Genomic DNA, 24381 nt, shown 5'->3' with positions numbered 1-24381 from the left:
ATTTTTTTCTCACTGTTTTTTATTTTTTAAGAATATAATTATTGTTATGTTTTAAGAATAAGATTATTTTAGTAATCTATTAAACCATAAACTCATTATAGACACTTAATAAATATTCCTTGAATGAATAAATGAATGATTCAGTGCCTCTATATGTCAGCAAAGAAATTAAGCTGCTGGATATTTGTTTCTGATCTTCCCTGCCTTTGACTTTGTGTGGGTCTTTAATTTACTCACAGATGGAAAGTCATCATAGTAGCTCTGCATCTCTTTGTCATTTTACATAACTGAATTAATATATATATAAATTGCTTAGAACAGTTCATGGCACATAGGAAATATCCAGTAAACGTTAGCACTTATGTTCATGATACAAAATTTTTAATTTTAATCATCTTGGATGGACTATTTTTAATGAGATACGTATTTCTGAGAGTTGCTACACTGAATATATTGAGCATCCTTTTTTCCTTCATGAATTAAGTCATTGTGAACATCAGAAATAGTATAAGTCAAATTTGAATTAGTATTCCTTCCCTCTTATTCTCTCTTTCACATCTTGCTACTCACAACAAATTAAGTTGATTTTATCTTTTTAAATAGTTTATGTGGCTGTCTTCTCATTTCCATTCCATTGTTTTACCTTAAGCCTGTGCCTCATCATTTCTCACCTTTGCTGTTTTAAGAATTTCATAACTGCCATTCTGGTCTCATATGTTCCTCCCAATCATCCTTTATATTGTGTCTAGAATCATCTTTCCCTAATACACCTATTATCAGTTAACTCCCCTAAGACTCTTCCCATTGCGTACAGGATAAAGTTTAAACTTGTTTTTGACATGCTTCTGCCTCCCACTTTAAGTAGCCTTACTGTTGCTGCCTTCTCTCTGCCCCCTAAGCTCCACCTGTTATAAATTCTTAGATCAGTTCAAACTCAAGTTTGTTAGTCTTGTATATAACTGAAAAAGTCAGTGAACTCTAAGTTAAAATCTTAAGACCTCTTCTACCATTAAAGTGCATATCAACACCTGTTTTAGCTCATCAGAGACCTTTTTGATTTATTTCTGGGTCTTGATGTATTTCATAATTTTGAGGGTGGTAAATCAACTGCACACTCACCTGAAATGTTACTTTCTCTAGGAACATCCTTGACTCCAAGCAGTTGCTTTTCTATGTTTCAGTGGCACCTAAGCATCCCTCTATCCTAGCACTTGCCATGCTATATAGTATAACAGCTATCTTTGTAATAAGGTGTCTTATCTGAAGCTAACTATTGCCTGTACCAATTTGTAGCATTAGTTGACATTCTGCTAGGGTTTGCCTGTGTGCTTCAATCAGTCCGATTTTTATTTAATTGGTGTATTTTGTTTCGGAAATACTCAAGCTAGTGTCTAGTTATATCCCGTAAATTGTTGGGACCCGTAATTTGCCTGGGATAGAACATGAATCTTGTTCAAAATAATATGTGTGTGTGTGTACGTGTGTGTGCATACACGCACACATGTGCAGAGAGAGAAGCACACACATACATGTCTAATGGGTTTGGAATTGTGTGGGGAAGGGTATCAATAGAAGCCAGATGCTGGGAAGAACAGTGAGTGAAAGCCCATAGCCGAGAAAGACATCTGGCATTTTGTACAATAAACTTTATACCAGTATCTGAAGGGAAGAGTTGTGGTTCTCAGGACAGCATTATTATTATTATTATTATTATTATTATTATTATTATTATTTTATTTATTTGTTTTTTAATCCCATGACTTCTTGTGATGTGATAACTAGCATGAGAAAGTAGATAGGTGTGTGGTAAAAATGAAAGCCTACCATTTCATACTATACATAATATTTTAGGTACTTGAGAAAGAAAAATCTTACTATTCAGAAATGTTGAATGTCCAAAAAAAAAGTGTATCTTTGAATCAGTGATAGGCGCTTTATTGCTGGGAGTCCAGCCACTTTTATGAGGATTCTTCTGTTGATGGCCGGTTAGTAAAAACTGTCAGATTTTATTACTAGAAGTCCACACCTTTCATTCTTGGTATCCATTCTAAAATAGCTGGACACAGAAGGGAAAAGAGATTTCCCATCAACTGGATGAAGTGCTGAGTGGCAGATATCTGAAGGGAGATTCAGACAGAGACTGAGTGAATAGACACTATGGAGGGTAACAAGGGTCATTGTCATTTTCACAATGTGATACACTGACTGAGGGTTAGCTTTGTTGGTGGTCCTAAGATTTTTGTCTGCAGGAGTTGTCTCCTTTGGCTGGGATAGTGGCTGAGAAGAGCTTGTTTGGCCCTGCAGATCCATAAAGTCAGCATCTACATGGCCAAGTCAAATGAGAGGAGGGAGCTGGAGAGTAGCATTTATTTTGGAAATACTCAGGGACTAAGATAATGTCATTGATTACGTGATTCCCATTCCATTTTCAGGGATTATCATGGAGTCATAAAAAGAATTAGCCCTGAGGTCTTGCTTCTTGTCAGAGAGGGCTGTTGATGTAGCATTAGACTGTTCTGTCTTCAATGCCTAGCACCCTTCCTGATATATAGTAAAATTATGGATGGGTGGGTGGACAGATGATGAATGAGATGTTAAACTATCATGTTTAGTTACAGTCACTGTGTTGATGTGTAGTTTTTGGAATACAGAATGGCTTTAATTTTTGAGGCATAAATAACACCCAATAAAAATAAGCATGCTAGAGGAACTGTTTTAATTAAAAGCTGATTTTTGTCTATTTTTTTCCTCTTTTTCTTTTATGTGTGTATTTTCTCTTTTATTGAAAGATATACATGTGTTTGGATTTATAAAGACACTGAACAGTTGTTTTCTTTTCATTCAGGGGGCTGAATTAATGAACAAATATGTTGGTGAATCTGAAAGAGCAGTTAGAGAGGTAAGAAGATTATGTCTTAAAGTGGAACTCTGCATAGGAGAACCAGGCTTCTGTCCTGTATGGTTTCCATTTTGTTTGGGGTTATAGATTTTGAAGTTTCCAAATCTAAATTCTAGTGGTATAATTTTTCTTCAGGCAAATATTATTTTTAAATGCAATTTTGGTCATCTACAATTCTTTGTTTTTGCTTTTAAACATCATAATATTTCCAGCCTTTAGTTTTACCAAATATTTTTTAACGAATGTCAGCGTTTCATTAAAAAAAATAAGGATATGTTTAAACTTAACAAAGAATGCATGATGTCAGAATGAGATTTAAATCCTTTAAACCAGGTAGCCCTTTAAATCAGATAAGCTTATTAGTATATGAAAATGTCACTGTACTCTTTTTATTTTATTTACTTTACCTTTGACTGGTGATTTAGAAAGTGCATCCCCCTCCTCTCTTAAATTTTACAGCCAGTGCCTGATTGGCCTACTGGCTAATCCATATTGCTGAAGCTACATAACTGGGAAGTTCATGCAAAATCAAGGCACTGAAGTGGGGGTAACTATAGCAGTTTTATCACAAGTCTCGGCTTCCCAAGCAAAGATTGGCCTGCCTCACACAGGCACCCTGTATCCTCAAAGAAGCTAAGCAAGGACAAAAACACATAAATAGCAGTGGAACGGATGGTCTTCTGCTTATGACACATGTGGGTATCAACCAAGAGTCTTAGAGATTGGAATACTTTGTTTTGCATCTGAGAAAAAAATTTAAGTTACTTTTTCTTTTTTTTTTTTCTTGAAATGTAGATGTTGGTTATAATATAAAACATTAACTGATAATGATAGCACCTCATTGATTAAAATATGAAAAAGGTGTTTTTTTTAATATTAAGGTTTTGGTGAGTGTTGTGTATTTTTATGGTCATCATACTTGTGGCCAGAAAATGGAGGCCTAGGTTACAGGTTACACACATTTGGATTTCTTTCTGCTTATGCTGACGTTTTCTAGCCCATTTCCACATGTTTTCCCCGTGGCTGTCTGGCCAGTCTTTGATGTTGATAGTCTGATTGACTTCAGATCTAACCTATCTATGCTTTTCCAAGTTTTAGCTGTTTTTTCCATACAGTCTTCAGAGAAATGAGCAAAGTGTGTGACTTTTAGGTTTATGAGTATTGTATATGCTAAACTTTGGCTGATTTTATACATTTATGATTTTTCTTTTAAATACGTGTTTATTTAGATAAATGTTCCAGGCATTATACTAAGTGCTTTGCATTCTTTTTTAATCCATTTCTTAAACTTCTGAGGCAGGCATTTTTTATAATCTCCATTTTAGAGATGTGGAAATCGTAGTTTAGAAAAATAAAGTTACCCACTGAAGGTCACACAGCTACCAAGTGGTGAAGGTGGGATTTTAACTGAGATTGTTTGATTATTTAACCAAATTGTCTCCTACACACCTCTAAGAATATGTGTTGGTGTCTTGTCTCTGTTTGCAAGTAAGCACCATGGAAGAGGATACTTTTACATCCATTATGAATATACATCTGTTACAGGCTGTATACAAAGTGATTGGGCTGGTTTACTGGTACATAATAGATTTGGTTCTAAATATAATTTTCAAACTAAAACTAGCTATGGAGTTTTCTGGAATTTGCTGATCTTTAGCTAATGTAGCACTCTTTCCACCAGATCTTCCGAAAAGCGAGAGCAGTGGCTCCTTCCATCATTTTCTTTGATGAACTTGATGCCTTAGCAGTTGAAAGGGGCAGGTAAGAAATATTTAATAGGACTGCTATTAAATATTAGCAATTACAGTGTAGAGGAATTAAATTATTTCACATCATCACTTTATAGTACTTTCATGTATAATTTTTTTTTTAAGACTGATATGCATTTGGGGCATTTGAGCTAATTTTTATAGTTTACTATCTAAAGAGAGCCCCCTGCACTGCCTATCAAAATTTGGGTTTTTATTAACATGTGATTAAAACTGTAAATAAAGTTCAGTTAAGCATAATTACATGATAGAGTAGAATCCAATTATAATAAAAGTTGTTATTATACAGATTTTAGTATTATCTGGATTAAGTCATGTTTCCTAAAATATAGTTACAATAGAATAAAAATTAGTATTCATAGTTTTGTTTCTGAATGTCAGACAATAAAGAGGATTATTTATAATATCATATCAAACATATCGTGTGTGTGTATATATATATATATTAAACTGTTTTCAAGTGTGATTTTTTTTTTTTCTGTACAGAGATTTACAGGTCTTTTAAGGAATACATGGTACAAGTACTTCATGCTGGAGAGTGTTTATTTGTGTGTTTTCTTCATAACTCTCTGATTATACATTGACTATAAAAGTTTTGCTGATGATAATTATGGTGATGGCAGAAGGCACCTTCTAAGTCTCAGTGTTAAATTTGATAAGAGGCATACTGCTCTCTTCTTTACAGGTAGAGCTGCCTAATCAGATGAGAGTATGAACTGTCACTAGGAAACATTGGGAGGTAGCCTGCCCTGCTCTCTACCCCACCCATCTGATACTCTGTAAATACCTACCAATCTTGTTATTTTATGAGTTGGAGTTCATGAGTCCTTTTATTACATCTGAAGTGAGATGGAACAAAAGGTTACAAATAGCTCAAGTTCACCTTGACTGCAAGAGAAGAAAAAGAAGCCAGAGAAGTTTACTGAAGTAGGGTGATTTGCCACATTTATGTGCCATCAGAGACGTCTGTTTTTGGAGCCTAGAAAGGGACAGGGTGGGAAACACTGTTAAATATGAACCAAATGGGAGGTGGAATATGTAGCAGAGTTCTCATAAAATGCCTTTGAAAGGTAATGGTATGAGAAACCAGACAAGGCACTTGGTAGAAATAAACTTTTTGTAGGCAATTTGGCTCAGTAGGAATTTGCAAATGTATTAAGAGATGCTAATAATTTGCAGTCTCTAGATATCATTTCCTCTAGTAGTCTTCATCATATTGTGAGCCCTTCCTCAGTGGCTCATTCAGATAAAGTACAGGTAAATTCTGTGTAGTTTCCTTTGCATAGAGAAGTTTCAGTCAAGTTAGTTGACATTTCAGAAAACAAAGATAAGGCTGAACTACCAAATGTAATGTTAATAGTCCAAAGTAGAGAGTTTTAGTTGTACTTTAGCTGCACTAAGTCTTATATAGTTTGGTTTTTATAGCCATAAGAATCTCATAGAATGATATTTTGATTGTTTTTTCCCCATAATTGTGTGATAGGCCAACATTACCTAGAAAGTTATTGTTTTATCTAGTTAGAGTGCTGTAACCTGAAAACAAAGACAAACAAAAGCTTCACACGTATATTTTTATTCTTCAGCTATTTGAATTGGACACAGTTTCTAGAAACTGAAAGCACAGCTGTTGATAGATAGCAAAAGTATGAAATTCCGAAAATACTAAACCAACTCTATACATTGTTAAAGAAATATAGGAACATAAGAAACATAGTAACATAGGGAAACATAGAAAAATTAAAAATTCCATAAGCTAGAAATTTTCTATATAATTTTGGGCTGTAGAATATTCATTGCTTTCATTTCTTCTGATTTTCTATGATAACATTCAGATCCAACTAATATAATAATATGACTAGTCCAAAAATGACAGTGCCTAAGACGACTGTTCCTTCTTATCAAGATTTGGATTTCCACACTTAAGCTGTTTAACAGATTGAGCCATGAATTATGATATATACTAGTCTGTACTGTCCTGTGCATGTTACGTCAATTATTTTGACTACTTGAAGTTACTCAAATTAGCCATGAAACTGAGGATTGCAATCTGCACATTAAATAGAGTATAGACATACTATTTGCTTAGCTTTAGAAATATTTGTGCTTTCAGAAAGAGAGATTTTTCATGTTTACAAAAGTGTCTACTTACAACCACTATTTTCTCCTCTTCCCTGCCCCATTTAAGTTCTTTGGGACCTGAAAAATAAGTAAGCCTGATATTTACTTCTCTTTTTCTGTATGCCCATTTAAATTATGGGTGTTCTGAATAAGATTTTTTTGTCTTATTTCATATTGTGAGTTGGATGAAATGTTGTAAGATTCCCTTTGCAAAGTGCTTTAATGATCTGTAAATATTTGGGAAAATTGAAAATGCTGTTAAAGTAGCATAGCTCTTTGGAAAATGGATACTATGGTAGGGACTAAGGCACTGACGTAGGGAAGAGATTTGAATTATACTGAGCTAATAATAATATTGGGTAACATTTATTTAGTGCTTATTGTATTCTAGAAACTGTTTTAAGTGCTTTACAGCTGAAGAAAAAAAATTCATAAAAAGGCCCCTGCATTAATGCAAAGTAGGATATTACACAGTTGGTTCTAGTATTCTGCCCTGCCTCCCAGCTAGCTTAAATTTTTACCTTTTTCAGGGTTATAGTGGGGAGGGGAGAGCACGCTGGGCAGTAAATCAACAGTCATTCTTGTCTTAGGCAACACTTCTGTCCCCAGAAGTGAAGAAGGATAGGGTGATTCCCCATATACTGTATTCTCTTGGCCTGGTCTCCTCCGACTGAGGAAATGGCCACTAGACTAATCTAGAGATTCCTAGAACAACTTCCTCTGTCTGGGACGTTCCAGCTAGTCAGTGGATCTTGGAATCATCCTCACCAGCTGACATTAATGACTTTCCTTAGAGAGATGGCCTGATGCAACATTTTACTAGGAATTGGGAGTTATTTTTTGTTGTTATAGGGCACATAGGTCATTTGTAGCTATCTTGCTTTTGAAATGAAAATTTGCTTGCGTTTTGCATGCACCAAGAAAATTATCATAAGTAGTGCTTGTGTTCAGAGTGTTGATAGTATATGTTTGGCTAGTCTTCTTTAGGTCTCTTTCAAGCCTGAATATTGACATTGGGGGTGTGGGGGGTAGATTTTAAGAAACAAATTCAGATGCCTGCCATTTGGGATTCTTTATGACATTTAAAAATTATACTAGAAAAACATTTTAAAATTTGAATTGGATATGACTTGTTGGCCTATAATTTAGAAATCATATGAAGAGATGATAGGGGATTTTATTTTATTGCAGGAGCTGAAAGGAAATAAATACCATTTTTGTGAAATGTTTGCTATTGAAAAATAAAATCAGTGTAGTAATTACCATCATGGTGGTGAGATCTCCTTAAGATAGGGGTTAGCATTCCTTTTCTGAAACAGGCCAGTTAATAAATATTTTTTGCTTTTTGGGCCATACAGTTTCTATTGCAGCTATTCATCTCTGTTGCTACAGTGCGAAAGTAGCCATAGACAATATGTAATCAAATAAGAAACAGTTGGCTGGCCAGATTTAGACTGGCTATAGGTTCCTGACCTTTTTTAAGATATCATAAAGTCCCTTCAGTCCACGGCACTCTGACTTTTGAACAGGGATAATTTGGAAAAAGGGCTTGACTTCCGAAGGGAAAAGAAAATTAATCTTTTGGAAATGTCTAATTTCAGTACTTTCTATAGCTGAACATTTTTTCCATTGTTGTGTTGCCTATCTCTAGCAGATAATAAAGTTTTATAAAATCATTTCATTATGTTAGTGATTATACATTTGTTCTTAAACTTGGAGTTGGTTTTGATTTCCTAGGTTGTCAGTTTTATGGATTTTGTTTCCTACTGTGGCTTTGAAAGTCAGCCAAGAATATTTCTCAGTCCATAAAACAGTTTCACTATGCTACTCCAGCTAGCTATCAGTGATCTGTGGAAATAAAGGGCAAAGGCAACATGAATAATGGGAATCCAAAGAATTCCTTTCACCTAATCTTCAACATTAATTATAGCCACCAAATTTCTCTACAACAAGTAGCAAATTAGACCAGTATGAGCTTCACCTCTTTCTGTTTAATGGCACTTGACTAGATCAATACATTTCTGAATACAAGGAAGGGGATATATGTATACAAATAGTTGATTCACTTCATTGTTCAGCAGAAACTAACACAACACTGTAAAACAATTATACTCCAATTAGAAAAAATAATGAATTAAATAAGTTACGTGTTCCGTATTACCAACACAGAATTTTTAAACTAGAAAGACCTGTATATATGTCTTACCTAATTTAACTCCCTCATTCATACATGCCAATAATTATGAAATCCTCAAGGGAACGGCAACATCTTCATCCTCTTACCTCAGATGTCCAGCACAGTGCCTAGCAGAGAAGGCACTCTGTGCTAAAACCCAGACATTTAGTTTTTGAATAAGGGAATGAAGCCTCAGAGAAACTAGAGATTAGGTTTACTCAGCTGGTTGTTAGCAGAATATGATTTCACCATGTTTTAGTGTCATTTGTGAACCAATTTTATTTTAAAATTAAACACTGAGACTGTCTTTTGGAATTTTGTCACCTGCATTACGTTCATAGAAGCATCAACATCTTCATTATAAAGAATCATTTGTAAGCTTTGGAATACCTGTCAAAGAGCTCCGAAAAGAATTAAGGAAGTGCTAAGTGATGCGTTTTTCAAAAAAATTCAGTAGTTTCTGTACACACTAACTTTAAAAGTGAGTCTAGAGTCACAAAACTTTGTCAGTTGTGCTGAGGGTACAGAAATGATAAATGTTCTTTTTAACGTAGCTGATAGCAACAGTATTCAAAGGATAATAGAGGATAGCAACAGTAATGAGATCATGCTTATTAGATCAGTGACAAAACATTTTGAAAGACTATGTACGTCCTTGGTATACTAATTAATTTTGTAGAAAGATCACCGTGTTACCCTCTGCCAGAAGGCCATTCAATCGCATTTATTTTATTGTAGGGGGATCAAATTGAGTCTTTTCTCAAGTAAGCAAGCATGCAAATCACTGGGTTCCAAATCCTATGTGTCTGTAGTCACAGAGCATTATAAATCAAGAGCCTGAGTCAGTATCCACCTATCCCCCACTTCCCCCCCCGCGCCCGCCCCCCAAAAAAAGTTCAATTAGAAGATACAAAAAGAGGATAGAAAAAACAGATGAAGAGAACTTCTTTCGGTATAGATCTAAGAAACCAGGGAAGTGGAGATTTTCTTCTCACTCTATTTCATTTCTGCATCTGAGCACACAGTCTTACAGTATATTCTGTTTTTTTTCTGTTTTAGAATGTTTGCCGTTTTTTAAAAAGTCATTTTTCACGTATAAAAATATCTGAGAAAGTATAAAGGTCTCCTTATCTGGAACTTTTTGCTGTTCAAAATAAATTGTTCCTTGAGGACCCTGAGGAGCCAAATTGTCACTACATTTGAGCAGCTAATGAAATGAGAAGAATTCTCATTGCCAGGGCATAGCAGGCTCCTACTAATGCATCTTGTATAAACAAAGTGTCTTTTAGCAGTTTATTTATCAGGCTCACTGTTTTGGGCATAGTTATGAAGGGCTTAAGAGGAGTAGTTTTTATCTTAGAATTATGCTGGTGGCTTTTATGGAAGAACTTCAGGAAGTTTGATACTTTCTACCATGTTTTAAGTAAAGCTCAGTAGAGAACTGGCAATGTGAATCTGCATATATCTGCTGACCTGTGCTATCCTGACTTCCGAAAATCTTCAATCATATATCATGTTCATGCTTTATTTCAGTAACCTTTATGTGCCAGACACTCTTTTTCAGTTTAATTTGTTAGGATAACTTGTAAAATGTTATAGAGATCTCTTCATTAAGCCAGGTATACTGGTGATAATTATAATGATAATGCTTATAAATGTTATCTATTGACATTTCCTTTGTGCTAAGTATCAGTAGATCCTTTATACATTTATTTAATTTTGAGGGTGGTATGAGTCTTTCCATGTTTGATTGAGAAAACTGAGTGTCAGAGAGGTTAAGTAAGTAACTCTTCCACAAGATTACACAAAAAAATAATGGTAAGGCTTACTAATTGAACCCAAGCTTACTGATTATCAAAGCTCTTTCCCAAATTCAAAGCAAGCTTCCTAATGAGTACTAATCAATGAAGGTTTTACTGGAATGATTTTAAAACCTTTATGTTGTATAATCATATATTATAATTACTATAGAACTTTAGTTTTCATTGTCACCATTTCTAGATCTATGGTACTTAAGAAAATGACACACGTTTAGAAGCATTTTCTCTGCTTTAATTTTTAGCTTGAATAAGTTTGAACTTACATGTATTAATTTTCCTTATTTTTCTTTTGTTGGATTATGTTTATAACAATAACCTGGGGACATCCAGGATTGTGAAAAAATTCCCTTCAAAAAATTGCTTTTGGCAGAGGGTAAATTGAACTGTGAGTTTAAGAATCACTTGTTTCTCTAATACTGTGTTTTGAGTCAAAACTATACAGATGTAGCGAGTGTTGCCTATGTTAGCTTCGAATTTTTACTGGGAAATCATGGCAAGATGGAAAGATACATACTTTTATGTCATTTTCTGTGTTAACACTTTATACAAAGCTGCCGTTATTCAGAGCACATGCAGCTTGCACAGCTCTAGGACAGCATGTGAAGATAACTCATTATATATGTCTGTCTGCTTTTATAGGGTATGTTGTTAATCTAAAATAATTTATTTATTAGGTTCAAGCTGAATATAGATCATAATCTGACAGCATAGTTTATCGTGAAGTGGTCAACTAGAATATTCAAGGCATTATTGATTCTTGACATTCATCAAATGATTTTTGCTTTCATTTTCTGAGTTTCTTGGCATATGTTTCTGAATATTACTCAGCCATAAACAAGAATGAAATAATGCCATTTGCAGCAACGTGGATGGACCTAGAGATTTATCATACTAAGTGAAGTAAGTCAGAGAAAGACAAATATCATATGATAAATAGCTTATATATGGAATCTAAAAGAAAAAAAAGATACAAATGAACTTATATACAAAACAGAAATAGACCCACAGACATAGAAAATGAACTTATGGTTACCAAAGGAGAAAGGGAGGGGAGGGAGTTTGAGATTAACATATACACACTACTATATATGAAATAGCTAACCAACAAGGACCTACTGTATAACACAGAGAACTATAGTCAATATTTTTGTAATAACCTATAAAGGAAAAGAATCTGAAAAAGAATGTTACACATATAAATAATATAAAATCATAAATATATAAAATTATTAAATATATTAATATAATATAAAATTATATAAATATATTAAACATAATACAATATAGAATTAATATAATTTTATATTTCATTTTATATAACTATTATATATATAAATTACAATTATTTTATAATTATTAAATTATTTTTTATATTATAAAATAATTATAATTATAAATAATACAAAATATATAAGTATATATATAAAACTGAATCACTTTGGTGTATACCTGAAACTAACACAACATTGTAAATCAGTTATACATGAATTAAAAATTTAAAAAAAAACCAAAAATACCCCAAAACTAGTCTTCCATGTGATTTTATTTTTCATGGATTATAACTTGCTTAAGTATTTGTTCTCTTGCTGGACTTTTTAAATATATAAAAATTGTCTCTCCTTTAAATTTTATTTTAAAGAAGTGTCTATCAAGGAGCCAGAACTGTAATTATTGTTCCCATAGTGTTATCATCTTCAAGGTGTTTGATCAGAGTATAATTCATATTTTTCCTGAACTTTAGAAAAACAGGGAAAATAAAAAATAAATATTGTATCTGTTTCCTTCTGCCCCAAACTCATTTTCCTTTAGATGGTTATACTCACTGCCTCAAGGAAAACCAGCTCCTTCACAAGTAGAGAGGTTTCCTAATCATGGCAATTCATTTTAAAAGAAATTCACATTGGGCTTGTCAGGATCAGGTAAAGAAAGAAAAAGCAAAATAGGACCTGGAACACTTGTATGTATTCTTAACATTTTCAGTGAGTGAACAGTATCTGTGCAAACAGATGGCCTTATAAAATCTACAGTTTCTCTCATTAGGGAAGTTGATACTTAGGACTCAGAAGTATCGTGTTTGTGACTCTTTTAATTTTAACCACTGTACAGAAATCATTCTGCAAAGAAAATTTTTTTGTTGATCACTTTAAATGTTGATCACAGACTTTTTATCTTTAGTTTAGTAATAATTTTACTGGCTTTAGCATTTGAGAATCCCGAGCCCATTCTTGATGACTTCGATTACTTTTGATGATTTTGGGAAATTCTCAGGTTGTGTTTCCTGAGATATGGCTTCTATTTGATTCTCTCACTTCTCTCCTTATGAGACTGCAGTTATATGTTTCTTAGGTTTTCCACTGGGTTCTATATGTATTTTTACTATTTTCATTCTTTTTTTCTCTTTGTGCATCAGTTTGGATATTTTCTACTGACCTGCCTTCCAGTTCAAGGATCCTGTGCTCTGTTGTGTTTAATCTACTATTACATTCATCTTTTTAACTCTTAATTTTAGTTATTATAATTTTTAGGTTTAGAATTTTTCTTATGGATCCCAGATCCCTGCTGAAATTCACCATTTTTTTATTTCTGTGCTTTTGGTTTGTTTTGTTTTGTTTTACTACAATTCAGGTGAATTTTTGTTTTTATTATCTCAGTCCCATCCCTGTCCAGATTACATGCTAATTTAACATTGTTTCAGATTCTAATTCCCTAGCATCCTTCCTCTTCTTAAGAGGAAGCTAAAAGGAAGAAGGGATAAAGGCTAAATGAGAGTCTAGAAAAATCTTTTCCTATTTATCTTTTTATTTGCAGGTTATAGGGTTTTGAGGAATGGGTGAATTAGTGATGTGTATATTCAATATTATGCTTTTGTTGATAACAGTGTATCTTGGGCTTAATTGTTCCGTTTCTTTTGTGGACTCCATATCTAATGCTTGCTGTTGGGTTCAGTGTCTAAAGCGATTATGGTAATGGTTATTTTTCTATTCGTGAAATGTTTTACCCATTCTTAACTTTAGATTAGTTTATGTTAATTGAATGTGGTGGTGCATCAGTGTGCTTTCAGCATCTAAAAATGGCATTTAAAAAGCCCCTTAACTTTTTTTCTTACCTATGACTTAAATTCAAACTGAAAGACTGTTGTATTGTTTTTGTTTCCCCTGATAAGCTCTCATGTAAGAAGTGCTTGTAATAAAACTTGTATGTGACATCCTTTCATCTTTAAATCTGTTATTTTCTACAATGATTTATGTTCAAAACATTAATCCAAGGTTATAAAATACTGAAATACTGTTCGAATTATATGATGAAAATTTTTGTAAATTTGGAATGCCTTTAAATGTATTCAAATTTTTTGTTTTATAAAGTTTGAAGAGTTAAAACCAATATGTGGATTTTAATAATAATAAATCTATGTTATTTGTTAAACTTACTCATTTTTTAGCCTCTTAACATCATTGTTTAATTTTTCTTTCAAATGTTACCATGTAGGAAAGCTTGTATTTAATGGTGCTCAGATTCAGTACTAGCCCTGGCTAAACCTAACTTTGATAACTATAAGATTGCTCTCCTTTCTATAAAAGATTCTAAATGTTCTATATAGTATGAGCATTCATGGTTATAAGTTAGAGCCACTGCTTCATTACTGATGGGGTAAATCAGTTATCTTAATCTAGTTTTATTTAGTTACGTTTATGCTGTCCAAGTTCTTGATTTAAACTGAAAGCAGATGTTATCCAGAGTTCTTGAATCAGTCTTTCAGGAACTATTCTGTGTTACTTATTTTGGAAAAGCGAATGAATGTGGAGTTTTCTTTCTCCCTGCTAGACTCTAAGGTCCTTGAGGAAGTAGGGACTGCCATCTTAATGTTTTCATTCCCATTTCCTAAAGCCATGTCTGGCCTGCTAGGCAGTGAATGTTTATTGAATAAATGAGTTGAATTTAATTGAATGAATTGTTGCACTTTCTAATAAAATTACCCCCCTCATTTTTCCTCTCATTCTTCTCTCACTGTACCACAATGGTGTTTGCCTAATCTGAAACAAAACCTAGTAGCTATTTTTTTTTACTTCTCAGCAAGTTCAGCTAATACATTCATACTTAGCAGTAAGACATCTAGCAGTCTTACTAATTCATTGGAGGAAGAAGGGAGAATGTACATAACATAGCTAAGGATGGGTTCTGACATTATTTGAATATAGTTCCTATTAGGAAGCACTAGCAAGCAAAGCACTAGCACACATAGATTTAGATGTGGCATGAGCCCAGGATTTTTTCTTTTGATGGAAGTATGCCATTCACTTAAAGCTATTTAGTTAATGTTACACAAATTCCTTTAGGTAGGTCACAAAAATTAGAACTTTATCATTATCTAGTAACGCTGTTAGGTTAATATTTTTTTTTGGTGTATGTGTAACTCTCCAGTGCTAGGTAGTATAACATTCCTATGGGGATTCACTCTACTCTCCTTGCTGACATATTTTCTGAGGAGTCATTCAATGTAATTCTTATCTTTGTGCCTCTGTAGTGAAGTGTTTTTGTCCTCTAGCTACTTTCAATATTTTTTCTTTATCTTTGGTTTTCTATTGTTTGAATACGATATGCCTAGGTGTAGCTTTTTGGCATTTTTCCTACTTGATGTTCTCTGGGCTTCTTGGATCTTGCTGTCAGACATTAATTTGGGGAAATTCTCAGTCATTATGGCTTCAGATAGTTTTTCTGTTCTATCTGTCTTCTCCTTTTGGTGTTTCAGGTACACATATATTACATATTTTGTTGTTGTCCACAGTTCTTGGATTTTCTTTTCTGTTTCTTTTTTCTTTTTTACTGTTTTCTTCAGTCTTTTTTTCTCTTTCCTTTTCCGTTTTGCATGTTTCTATTGACTCATACTTAAGTGGAGAGATTCTTTCCTCAGCCATGTCTGATCTGCTAATGAGTCCAATAAAGGCATTCTTTATTTCTGTTATAGTGTTGTAACAACCTTAGAATTCTTTTTGAGCCTTAGAATTTCCATTTCTCTGCTTATGTTGCCCCTTTCTTGTGTGTTGTCTACTTTGTCCACTAGAGCCCTTAGCATATTAGTCATAGTTTTAAAAAATTACTGGTGTGATAATTCCAGCATTCCTGCTGGTTCTCTGGTTCTGATGCTTGCTCACTTTCTTCCAGCTGTGTTTGTTTGCCTTTTAGTATGCCATATAGTTTTTTCTTGATAGACATGATTTACTGGGTAACAGGAACTGTGGCAAATAGACCTTCAGAAATACAGTGGTAAGTGAGGACACAGTGAGGAGGTGTCGGTTACCAGCCAGGGGAAAAGAGTCCTCATCTGACCATGCTGGCCTCTTGATCTTACCAGCCTCCAGACTGTGAGAAATGAACTTCTGTTGTTTATAAACCACCTAGCCTGTGGTATTTTGTTATAGCAGCCTGAACGGATTAAGGTACCTGTGATCTCACATTTCTGAGGGATCTAAAAAGAATTGTTAATTTTTCAGTTTATAGAGCTTTTTACTTGTTATTAGGAGGAAGTAGAGCCTTCTAAGATTCTTATATACTGGACTGGAAAACATACCAAAACTGCCCTTTTGTGATCTGTTTCCTATACTGTGGCTGCTGTAGTCCTCAAAAACATAAATCTGATCTTGTCACGTCTCTACCTGAAACTTCCCATCAACTTTAGGACAAAATCCAAACTTAGTAATTTGGATAATAAAGCCTTTGTCATCCAGCCTTGGTTTATCTTTCTCTGCTAATATTTTACATTTTTACGTTACTGCTATGCTGTGCTACTCTGAACTGTTTTCCATTTTCAGTGTTCTGTATTCTCTCTCTTCCCTATCTTTTTCTTTGCTGGTCTGGCCCCCACTCATCTTTCGGGTCATAGGTTAGAAGCCATCACCTCTGGACAGCCCACCATGACTCTCCCAAGACCTGTTCGTTTGACCTTCCTTTACCCCTTGTAGTGTAGGATCACAACTAATTAGCGAAGTAGATACAATTAAAGGCCTTGGATGTAATCTGTTGGCATCCTTAAATGCTTATATGCCTGCAGTCATCATGAAGGAGCCCATACAGCTTTTGCTAGCAATGTTCCTATCTAACATTTGGAAAAGTTACATTTTGAAGCGTTTTGGGAAAGATATATAATCTATTTATTCAAAATGTTCAATCTTAAGTAGACCCAGATCAGCAAATCCATGCACCAGCCAATTGGTTACTTGCAGGAATTAATGTTAACCAAGACAAATCTCAGTGGCTTCCCAGATGCTCCTTGCTTGGTCCCAAACTTTTTGACATTGGGAAGGACCATTTAATAAATTGACAGTGTAATTTATATAACAACCTGGAAGGACCAACCGTTTAATTTAATTGACAGTATGATTTGTGTAACAACATCATGTATGTCTGATTAGTGTGAGAGGCTACTCTCCTTTGTGTCAAGTTTTTGAACTTGTAATGCACACTGAGATCTAAATTCTTTTATTTAGAGGTCCTGATTACCTTACTATTAAATATATTATGTGATGATTATACTAAGGTGTCCTTGCTGTCATGGGTGCTAAGACAAAGGTATGGGGTGTGTCTCTTCTATCCTCTTTCCCTCTTCTCCCCCCTTCCCACTCTCAACTGTATCTGATTGAATTTATATGTTTAATATACTTACAATGCTATTTCACTCTGTAAGTGTCCACCTAGATGTTTATTATATATTTCCCAATTCTGAACAGAGCTTAGTAAATCCCAGCTAGTGCTAATGAGAATTATTATTGTGGGATCTTGATTGTGTAATATCAGGGTTTTGTTCACTATTAAGACCTGTTGAGTTTACTTCTTAAAAATCAATATTCAGTAATTTTTTGTGATCAAGGAAATGAGATTAAATTAAGGTGTACTTTGTTCAGGAGTAGCTTTGTAATTAACCTGGTGCATGAACAAAAGGAACAAAATAAAATGTTTTTTTCCCCCTATTTCTCCAGATATGGGTATTGTGATGACCCCCTACCTGCTGATGTGTTTTAAAAATATTCTTAATATTTTAAAATATCAAGATAGGTCAGAAATATCCCATTTGCTATAGGTTTGTAAAGAGTCTTCTGTCTCGCATAGGCTCTAAGGTTCATATGAGAATAAGTCTGTACCTTATTCATTTTTTTATTCCCAATTCCTGTCAGTTTATTTGCCATATAAAATGTAAATATTGGGGGGCTTCCCTGGTGGCGCAGTGGTTGAGAGTCCGCCTGCCGATGCAGGGGACACGGGTTCGTGCCCCGGTTCGGGAAGATCCCACATGCCGTGGAGCGGCTGGGCCCGTGAGCCATGGCCGCTGAGCCTGCACGTCTGGAGCCTGTGCTCCTCAACGGGAGAGGCCACAGCAGTGAGAGGCCCGCGTACCGCAAAAAAAAAAAAGAAAGAAAGAATGTAAATATCGATTAAGTTAAATAATTACATATTTGATGAACTTTTAAAAATAATCTTATTTCTTACTTCCCAGGTCTTTTATATTTGACACTCTTAGCATTTCATTATTGGAGAGAAAATAATCATGGTTGTTGATGGAGGAAAATAAATGATTTAATATAGTTAGTTCTTGGATCTAATTCAACAAGTGATGAATTCTGAAGCATGCATTTTATGTTTTGAAAAAGACATAATGTTTCTTGTTATAGAATATGCGATCTTTTAAAAATAGTAGAGTATTTGGGGATAGATAAACAGATTTTTAAAACTGTATTTTTAAAAATCAGTTCATCAGGTGCTGGGAATGTAGCCGATCGTGTTTTGGCTCAGCTCTTGACAGAAATGGATGGCATTGAACAGTTAAAGGATGTGACAATCCTGGCAGCTACTAACCGTCCAGATAGGATAGACAAGGTAAGAAAGAAGCCGGTCTGGGCATTTTAAAATCAAGAACTGGATCGTTTGATTATGTTGGGGATTTTTGGGTTTTGGGTTTTTTTTCTGTCAAATTACTTTCTAATCAGTTTGCCATTTAGAGGATGCTGAAAGATTAAACTAAAGGAAATGAAGAGAACTGAGAAAAGATTTTATGTTTTTATTACTTATGTTTGGTATTAATGAAACTATTTTGTAACCCCTTGAGTTTTCCCTCCCCCATTGTTGCATTAAATTCTTAGTATATTTCCCTAGAGTATTTAAGTTCTGAAATTCTTTTTGTGTTTCATTTGATTTATTTTGAGAACTTTTAAACATTTTCATTCATTTTAAGGTAAGCTTCCGGCTATTTACTACTAGTTAGACTCAAGTTATTTTCAACAACTTTCTAGAAGTCCTGGCCTCTCAGTTGCTTTCAGAGTAATTAGAATAAAAATGACAATGGATTTTATTTCTCTTAAGAAGTTACTTAGGCTTAAATTAAGCTACATAGGTGCAAAATTAACACTTTCAAGCTATTGCTACCACTACTTTTCCCCAAGTCATATTTTAATAAATGAGTTCACTTAACTTTTAAGTGCCTAATTTATACTTAATGATCTAAACTGAGAGTAAAAATTTACTCCCAGGGCGTGAACCAGTTTCTTTCTTTTGTTGCTGTTATTGCCTCATGTCCATGACCTTATGAGCTCCTCCCTCCCTGTGCACATATATACAAACTTTCGGTTTTAACAATGGAATTTTGAAAGAAATCATCTTTTTGAAGATATGAAAAGAGGTTTTATGTGGGAAGGTACTTTGTGATAAAGTCCCTTGGTCAAATGCAGGTAAGAAAGCTTTGAACCTTAATAAGTTAAATTGTGCCCTTTCTGCTGCAGTGTTTTACAAGAAGCTAGGTAAGTTATGAGCATTTGTAGGATCTGGGTTGGTGCCCAGACATCTCTGATGTCTATAAAAAAGATAGAATTGTGTCTTGACAAGAATTACAGAAAATGCTGAGAGAGACCTTAAAGATTACCTAATCCCACCTTTTGGTTTCAATGAATCCAAGAATCATCTTTATCCAGGTAAATATACATTGTATTTTTATGACATATTTCTCCTGGTTACCCCATGGCTAATGAGCTCTAAAATTTCTTAGGTTTTTTTTCTCTACAACGTCTAATCTAATAGTGGCCTTCTTTGGTTTCTTAATATTGTATGTCTTTGATGTTAGACACATGTCTTGAAGTAGGACTTTGGGCTTATAGTAAACCTCTTGGGTTCTTCTAAATCAAGCTGTATGATTTAGCTTGTTTAGTGCTTGTATTAATTTTGTCTTGCTGTGTAACAGATTACCTCAAATTTAACAGCTTCACACAATACTTGTTTATTAGTGTTTCTGTACGTAGGTCAAAATCTGGGTGTGGCATGATGGAGTTGTCTGCTCAGGGACTCAACAAGGTGTTGGCCGACCGTTCTCATCAGGAGCTGGTATTCCTCTTCTAAGCTCACGTGATTGTGGCAGAATTCACTTCTTGTGACTATAGACCTAAGGACTGAATTTTCTTACTAGATGTCAGCTGGGGGCCACTCTCAGCTCCTAGAGACCCACATACGTGGTCCCTTCCATCTTCAAAGACAGCGATGGAGAATCTCCATCATATTTTATCCATCTTATGCTTTAAATTTCTATTGCTAGGAAAAGCCTAGTCTCTTTTGAAGTCTCACCTGATCAAGTTAGGCCCACCAAGGAAAATCTCTCTACTTTCAAGTCTGCTGGTTCAGGATCTTCATTACATTTGCAAAAGCCCTTCCCAGTAGCACCTAGTCCAACATTTGATGGAATAACTGGGAGAAGGTGTGTGTCTAGCAGAGGACCAGAATCTTGTGGCTGAGCAAAATCCTTTCTACCACAGTGCTCTTCAGCTTCTTCCCCAACCCCTATGTGAGTTCTCTTCTGGGCACTAAGAACAACTTCCAACTTTCACAGAGACCAACTTATCTTTGCCAGTCATTTGATTGGCTACAAACCTGCTCCTTTGAAATGTCCTTTTCTGTGGATTCTATCTTTTCTCAGATGGAGCATTTCTCCACCTTGCCTTGTCCAGATATGTCTTTCTTCAAGTTATACATATACTCTCTCTTAAAATAGAAAAGGATAAATGAATTTAAACTCCTTTATTTTAAGGATACATTTTTCATGTTCTTTATATGTATAACACGTAGTAAGCCTATTATTTAATACAGTAGAATTGTTGACTTACCTCTTTTGCTTACTTTTCCCTCTGTAAGACCTAGATTGAACCCCAACTGTTGTATTTTGCAGTAAGGTGAAATTTATCCTAGGTTTTACCTATACCTGATACAAAAGACCCCAAGAAATTTTTAATATAAACCTAGAGATAATAAGTTATCTTGGGCCACTCTAAGGTTTTGGACCTTTTTTCAGCCTCATCTTAGAATACGTCAAAACCCCAAAGATAATGGTAGATGACTTCCATTCTTTCTGGGATACTTTAGTCTGTGGATATCTTGGCTCTCTTGGAGAAAATGATTAACTGGATTTTAGGCAGAACTTGTCTCCGAAGGTGGGAGATTGAAGGGATGGAAGTGGTTCTTTTTTACATTTCTTTGTGCATTGTTTTAAATATGTTTCTTACTAGCTAATAATATTTGCCTTAGAAGGCAGATGCTGTGTTTTATTATGTCAACTCATAAGTGACAGTCTCCAATATCACAGTTTGAGAAATTAAAGTTTGGAAAATATCTTGCCAAAATTCTAGTCATATTTTTGATCCTTTATAAAATGTTACCTTTAATACCTTGGTTCTCAAACCACCTAATTGTCCAAAATAAGTGTTTTAAGTACCAATATTATTACACACTGGTAACATCTTTTGACTGATTAACCTTTGCTTCAGGAGGCTTCAGAGAGAAGTGCAAACATATACAAACACACACATATATATATGTGTATTTATATGTATGCTTGTATGTTTGTGTATATCCATGCATCATATATATACACACATGTTCATATATATACACACATGTACATACATTGATTAGTTTTAAAAATTAGGAATCCAACATTTTTTAACCAGCTAATCTTGGATGAGCACACTTAAATTAAGATATTGAAAGTGTTTGTAATTAGATACAAAGACTCAATTTTCTAGGTCAGGGGATCTAAAGACCTTTTTAATTTACTATTCAAAATTTTCAAAATTTATAATGTTTAATTTGTAATAGATGAAATAATATAATTATGACTGGCAGTAAAACATAAAATTGGTAAATGGAAAAAGTATTTTTAAGTGGTAAAGCAGTGCCTTCAAGATCATCAAATGATATGCTATGCTTTCAAGTACAACTTTGAATTTAGTACATTGAACCATGGTCTAAATTCTGCATATGTCTGTAATTGTACAAAAAAACACTACTTTAAATAATCAGTGATTTTTGTAAAAAATATTTTAATCGTTTTCTATTTCAGGTAGAATTCCATATTCATGTGTAGTGTGAATTTTTTGTTAACTGTACTTCTGTTATTACTCAGATGGTATAAACTATATCAGAAGTATATTTTCTAGATCTTTTTCTCTGAACTGTTATACAGCATTATTTGTGTATTGTTTAATAGCACTATAAAAAAAGTTTCAGCACATGTGTGATTAGAACATGGTGTTCAAACTGTGCCCTGAATGTGCCGTTAGAAACAAAGCAGTCTTAAGAGATGATTTTTTTTTAAAAAAAAACTTCCTTTTATGAAATGAATAGACATAGTTTTCACCACCTGTCTTTTCTGGAGGAAACGGTAGTAGGAAGAGAATAGGCAACAGGAGAATTAAAGTAAATTTCCTGTGCTGATACTGAAAGATAGAGATTTTGTTTTTGGCTTAAAACTGGAAAGAAAAAGGACTGTTCTAGTGTGAAAGAAATAATGCATTTAGTCTAACTTTGGCTACATTTAATTCAGGTGTTTGGCCTTATAAATTAGCTAGCTTACTTTACAGTCCTTTTGCCTATTAACCCACAACCTCTATGTCATGATGACCTTAGGTTAGTATATTGGAACGGAGAGAATTCTTGGACTGTCAGAGGAGTGAAATTGATATCATTATGTGACCCTTATGTTGCACATTTTTCGTGTCTTTTTTGGACAATATTTCAGTTTCATATAGTCTGGGGCAACTAAAGCTGGAGCTTCCTGGGGCTTCAGCAAGGGAAGTGAGACACATAGCTCGAGAATCACATTATCCTACTTCCTGCTATGTCGTATTTACATGTCAAACACAATAGCTGTGATGTAGCACACTAGGCTGAGTAAAGTGATTGCTTGGGGTCTCCAGTGGTATCCTGAAGTCTCCATAGACCTTTTACCCCCCTACCCTCCTCCTTCAGCTTATAGATAAGTGAAGAGAAGTTGCATCCTTAACAGTCCATTTTGCATAAGAATGACAGGATATGAAGGACAGATGAAGATTAATGAGATTGTGATGTCAAGTAGTTACATTGTCTTTAGGTTGATGATGGCCTGGATTTCCACAGCATCAGGAGACTTCAGAGCAGCAAACAACTAAATTATTTTTGATGTCCAAATAATAGTTAAAAGCCTGAACTCTAGGAGTTTGTATTATTTTTTGTTAGGCTATTGCTTACATAGCCCCTTTTAGAAGAGTATAGTGTTCAATCCATGGTATTTCATGTATTTGTGTTGAATATTAAGGAAGAAATGATCATGTCTTCTTATCCTAGTGTTAAACAAGCTTCAAAATTGTTTAATTTTATGAATATTTTAAAATTGAGTCCCTTTGGTTACTTTTAGTACTGATGCTTGGTATATAATAGGCTCTCAATAATGATTACTATTGTAATTATTATCTCTAGCCTGAAACCTGGTTTTCTTATAATAATAAATTTGTAAAATTTTAAAAATTCTGCTCTGAGACATCCATGGAACAGATTGCTCGATTTTTTGTAAGTTTTGTAGAGGTCTTGAGTAATTCAGTGTTCAGAATTATTTTCTAACTTAGTATGTTTAACTCATGGAAGTTATAAACTGGCATTAATTTTCCTTCCAGTTTTTCTGGGAGATGGGTTGATGTGTTAAATATGACAGTATTTTTATTTCTTAAATACTATAAATTAAAAGTTGATTTTGATTGCTTTGTAACATGGAAAAAATTAGCATGTTTAGAAATGTCAGCAAATGAGAAGCTAAATATATGTAGCTTCCAATTTTAAATGAATTGTGTTCCAAAAATACCTTCAGACAGGTTAAAAATATGTTTGTGAATGGTTTTCCTCCCCACCCTTCCTAGTTATAAATTAAAAGTCCCATTCATCTATTATTGCTGTTCTCAGCTAAGTCAGCACTAAAAAACAAGCTGCTTGATCTAAGAAACATTAAAAGTTTAAATGAATCATAATTCTTTACTTTCCTGTAAGTATTTAAGGAAGGGATGCTTATTGATCTTTTATATTTATCAAAATGATGTGGGGAGTCTTAGGGTGTTAGAAGGTGAGCCACAGTGTGGTCAGACTTGGGCTACTGCTTCCAAGGTCATCTTCCAATTTCAGCTTTACCATCATTTTACAGGATTGTTAGAAGTAGTTTTATTATTGTTGCTGAGTGTTTATGTGTTTCTTTTTTGTTTTTTAAAACGCCAGGTGCTTTCACCATATCTATTATGGTAGCAGCTGTAAGGGTTTCAGCTTCGGGAATGG

General features: G+C 34.2%; 1 protein-coding gene across 2 annotated transcripts in view; it reads left to right on the top strand.

The window, feature by feature from the left end:
* The window catches only part of AFG2A (AAA ATPase AFG2A), a 334297-nt gene that overhangs the window by 92923 nt on the left and 216993 nt on the right, over positions 1–24381 (top strand). For both annotated transcript variants that reach the window (XM_022596439.3, XM_022596442.3), the window contains exons 12-14: positions 2846–2899; positions 4581–4660; positions 18522–18648. In XM_022596439.3, the coding sequence (XP_022452147.2) occupies positions 2846–2899; positions 4581–4660; positions 18522–18648 (261 nt within the window). The remainder of the gene's footprint in view (positions 1–2845; positions 2900–4580; positions 4661–18521; positions 18649–24381) is intronic.

Source organism: Delphinapterus leucas, chromosome 5 (assembly GCF_059928025.1).
Source record: "Delphinapterus leucas isolate spDelLeu-1000000601 "Yukka" chromosome 5, BTC_Dleu_Yukka2, whole genome shotgun sequence".
Classification (NCBI taxonomy): Eukaryota; Metazoa; Chordata; class Mammalia; order Artiodactyla; family Monodontidae; genus Delphinapterus; species Delphinapterus leucas.
The sequence above is the reverse complement of the archived record's forward strand: the minus strand, read 5'-3'. Positions and strand labels throughout refer to the sequence as shown.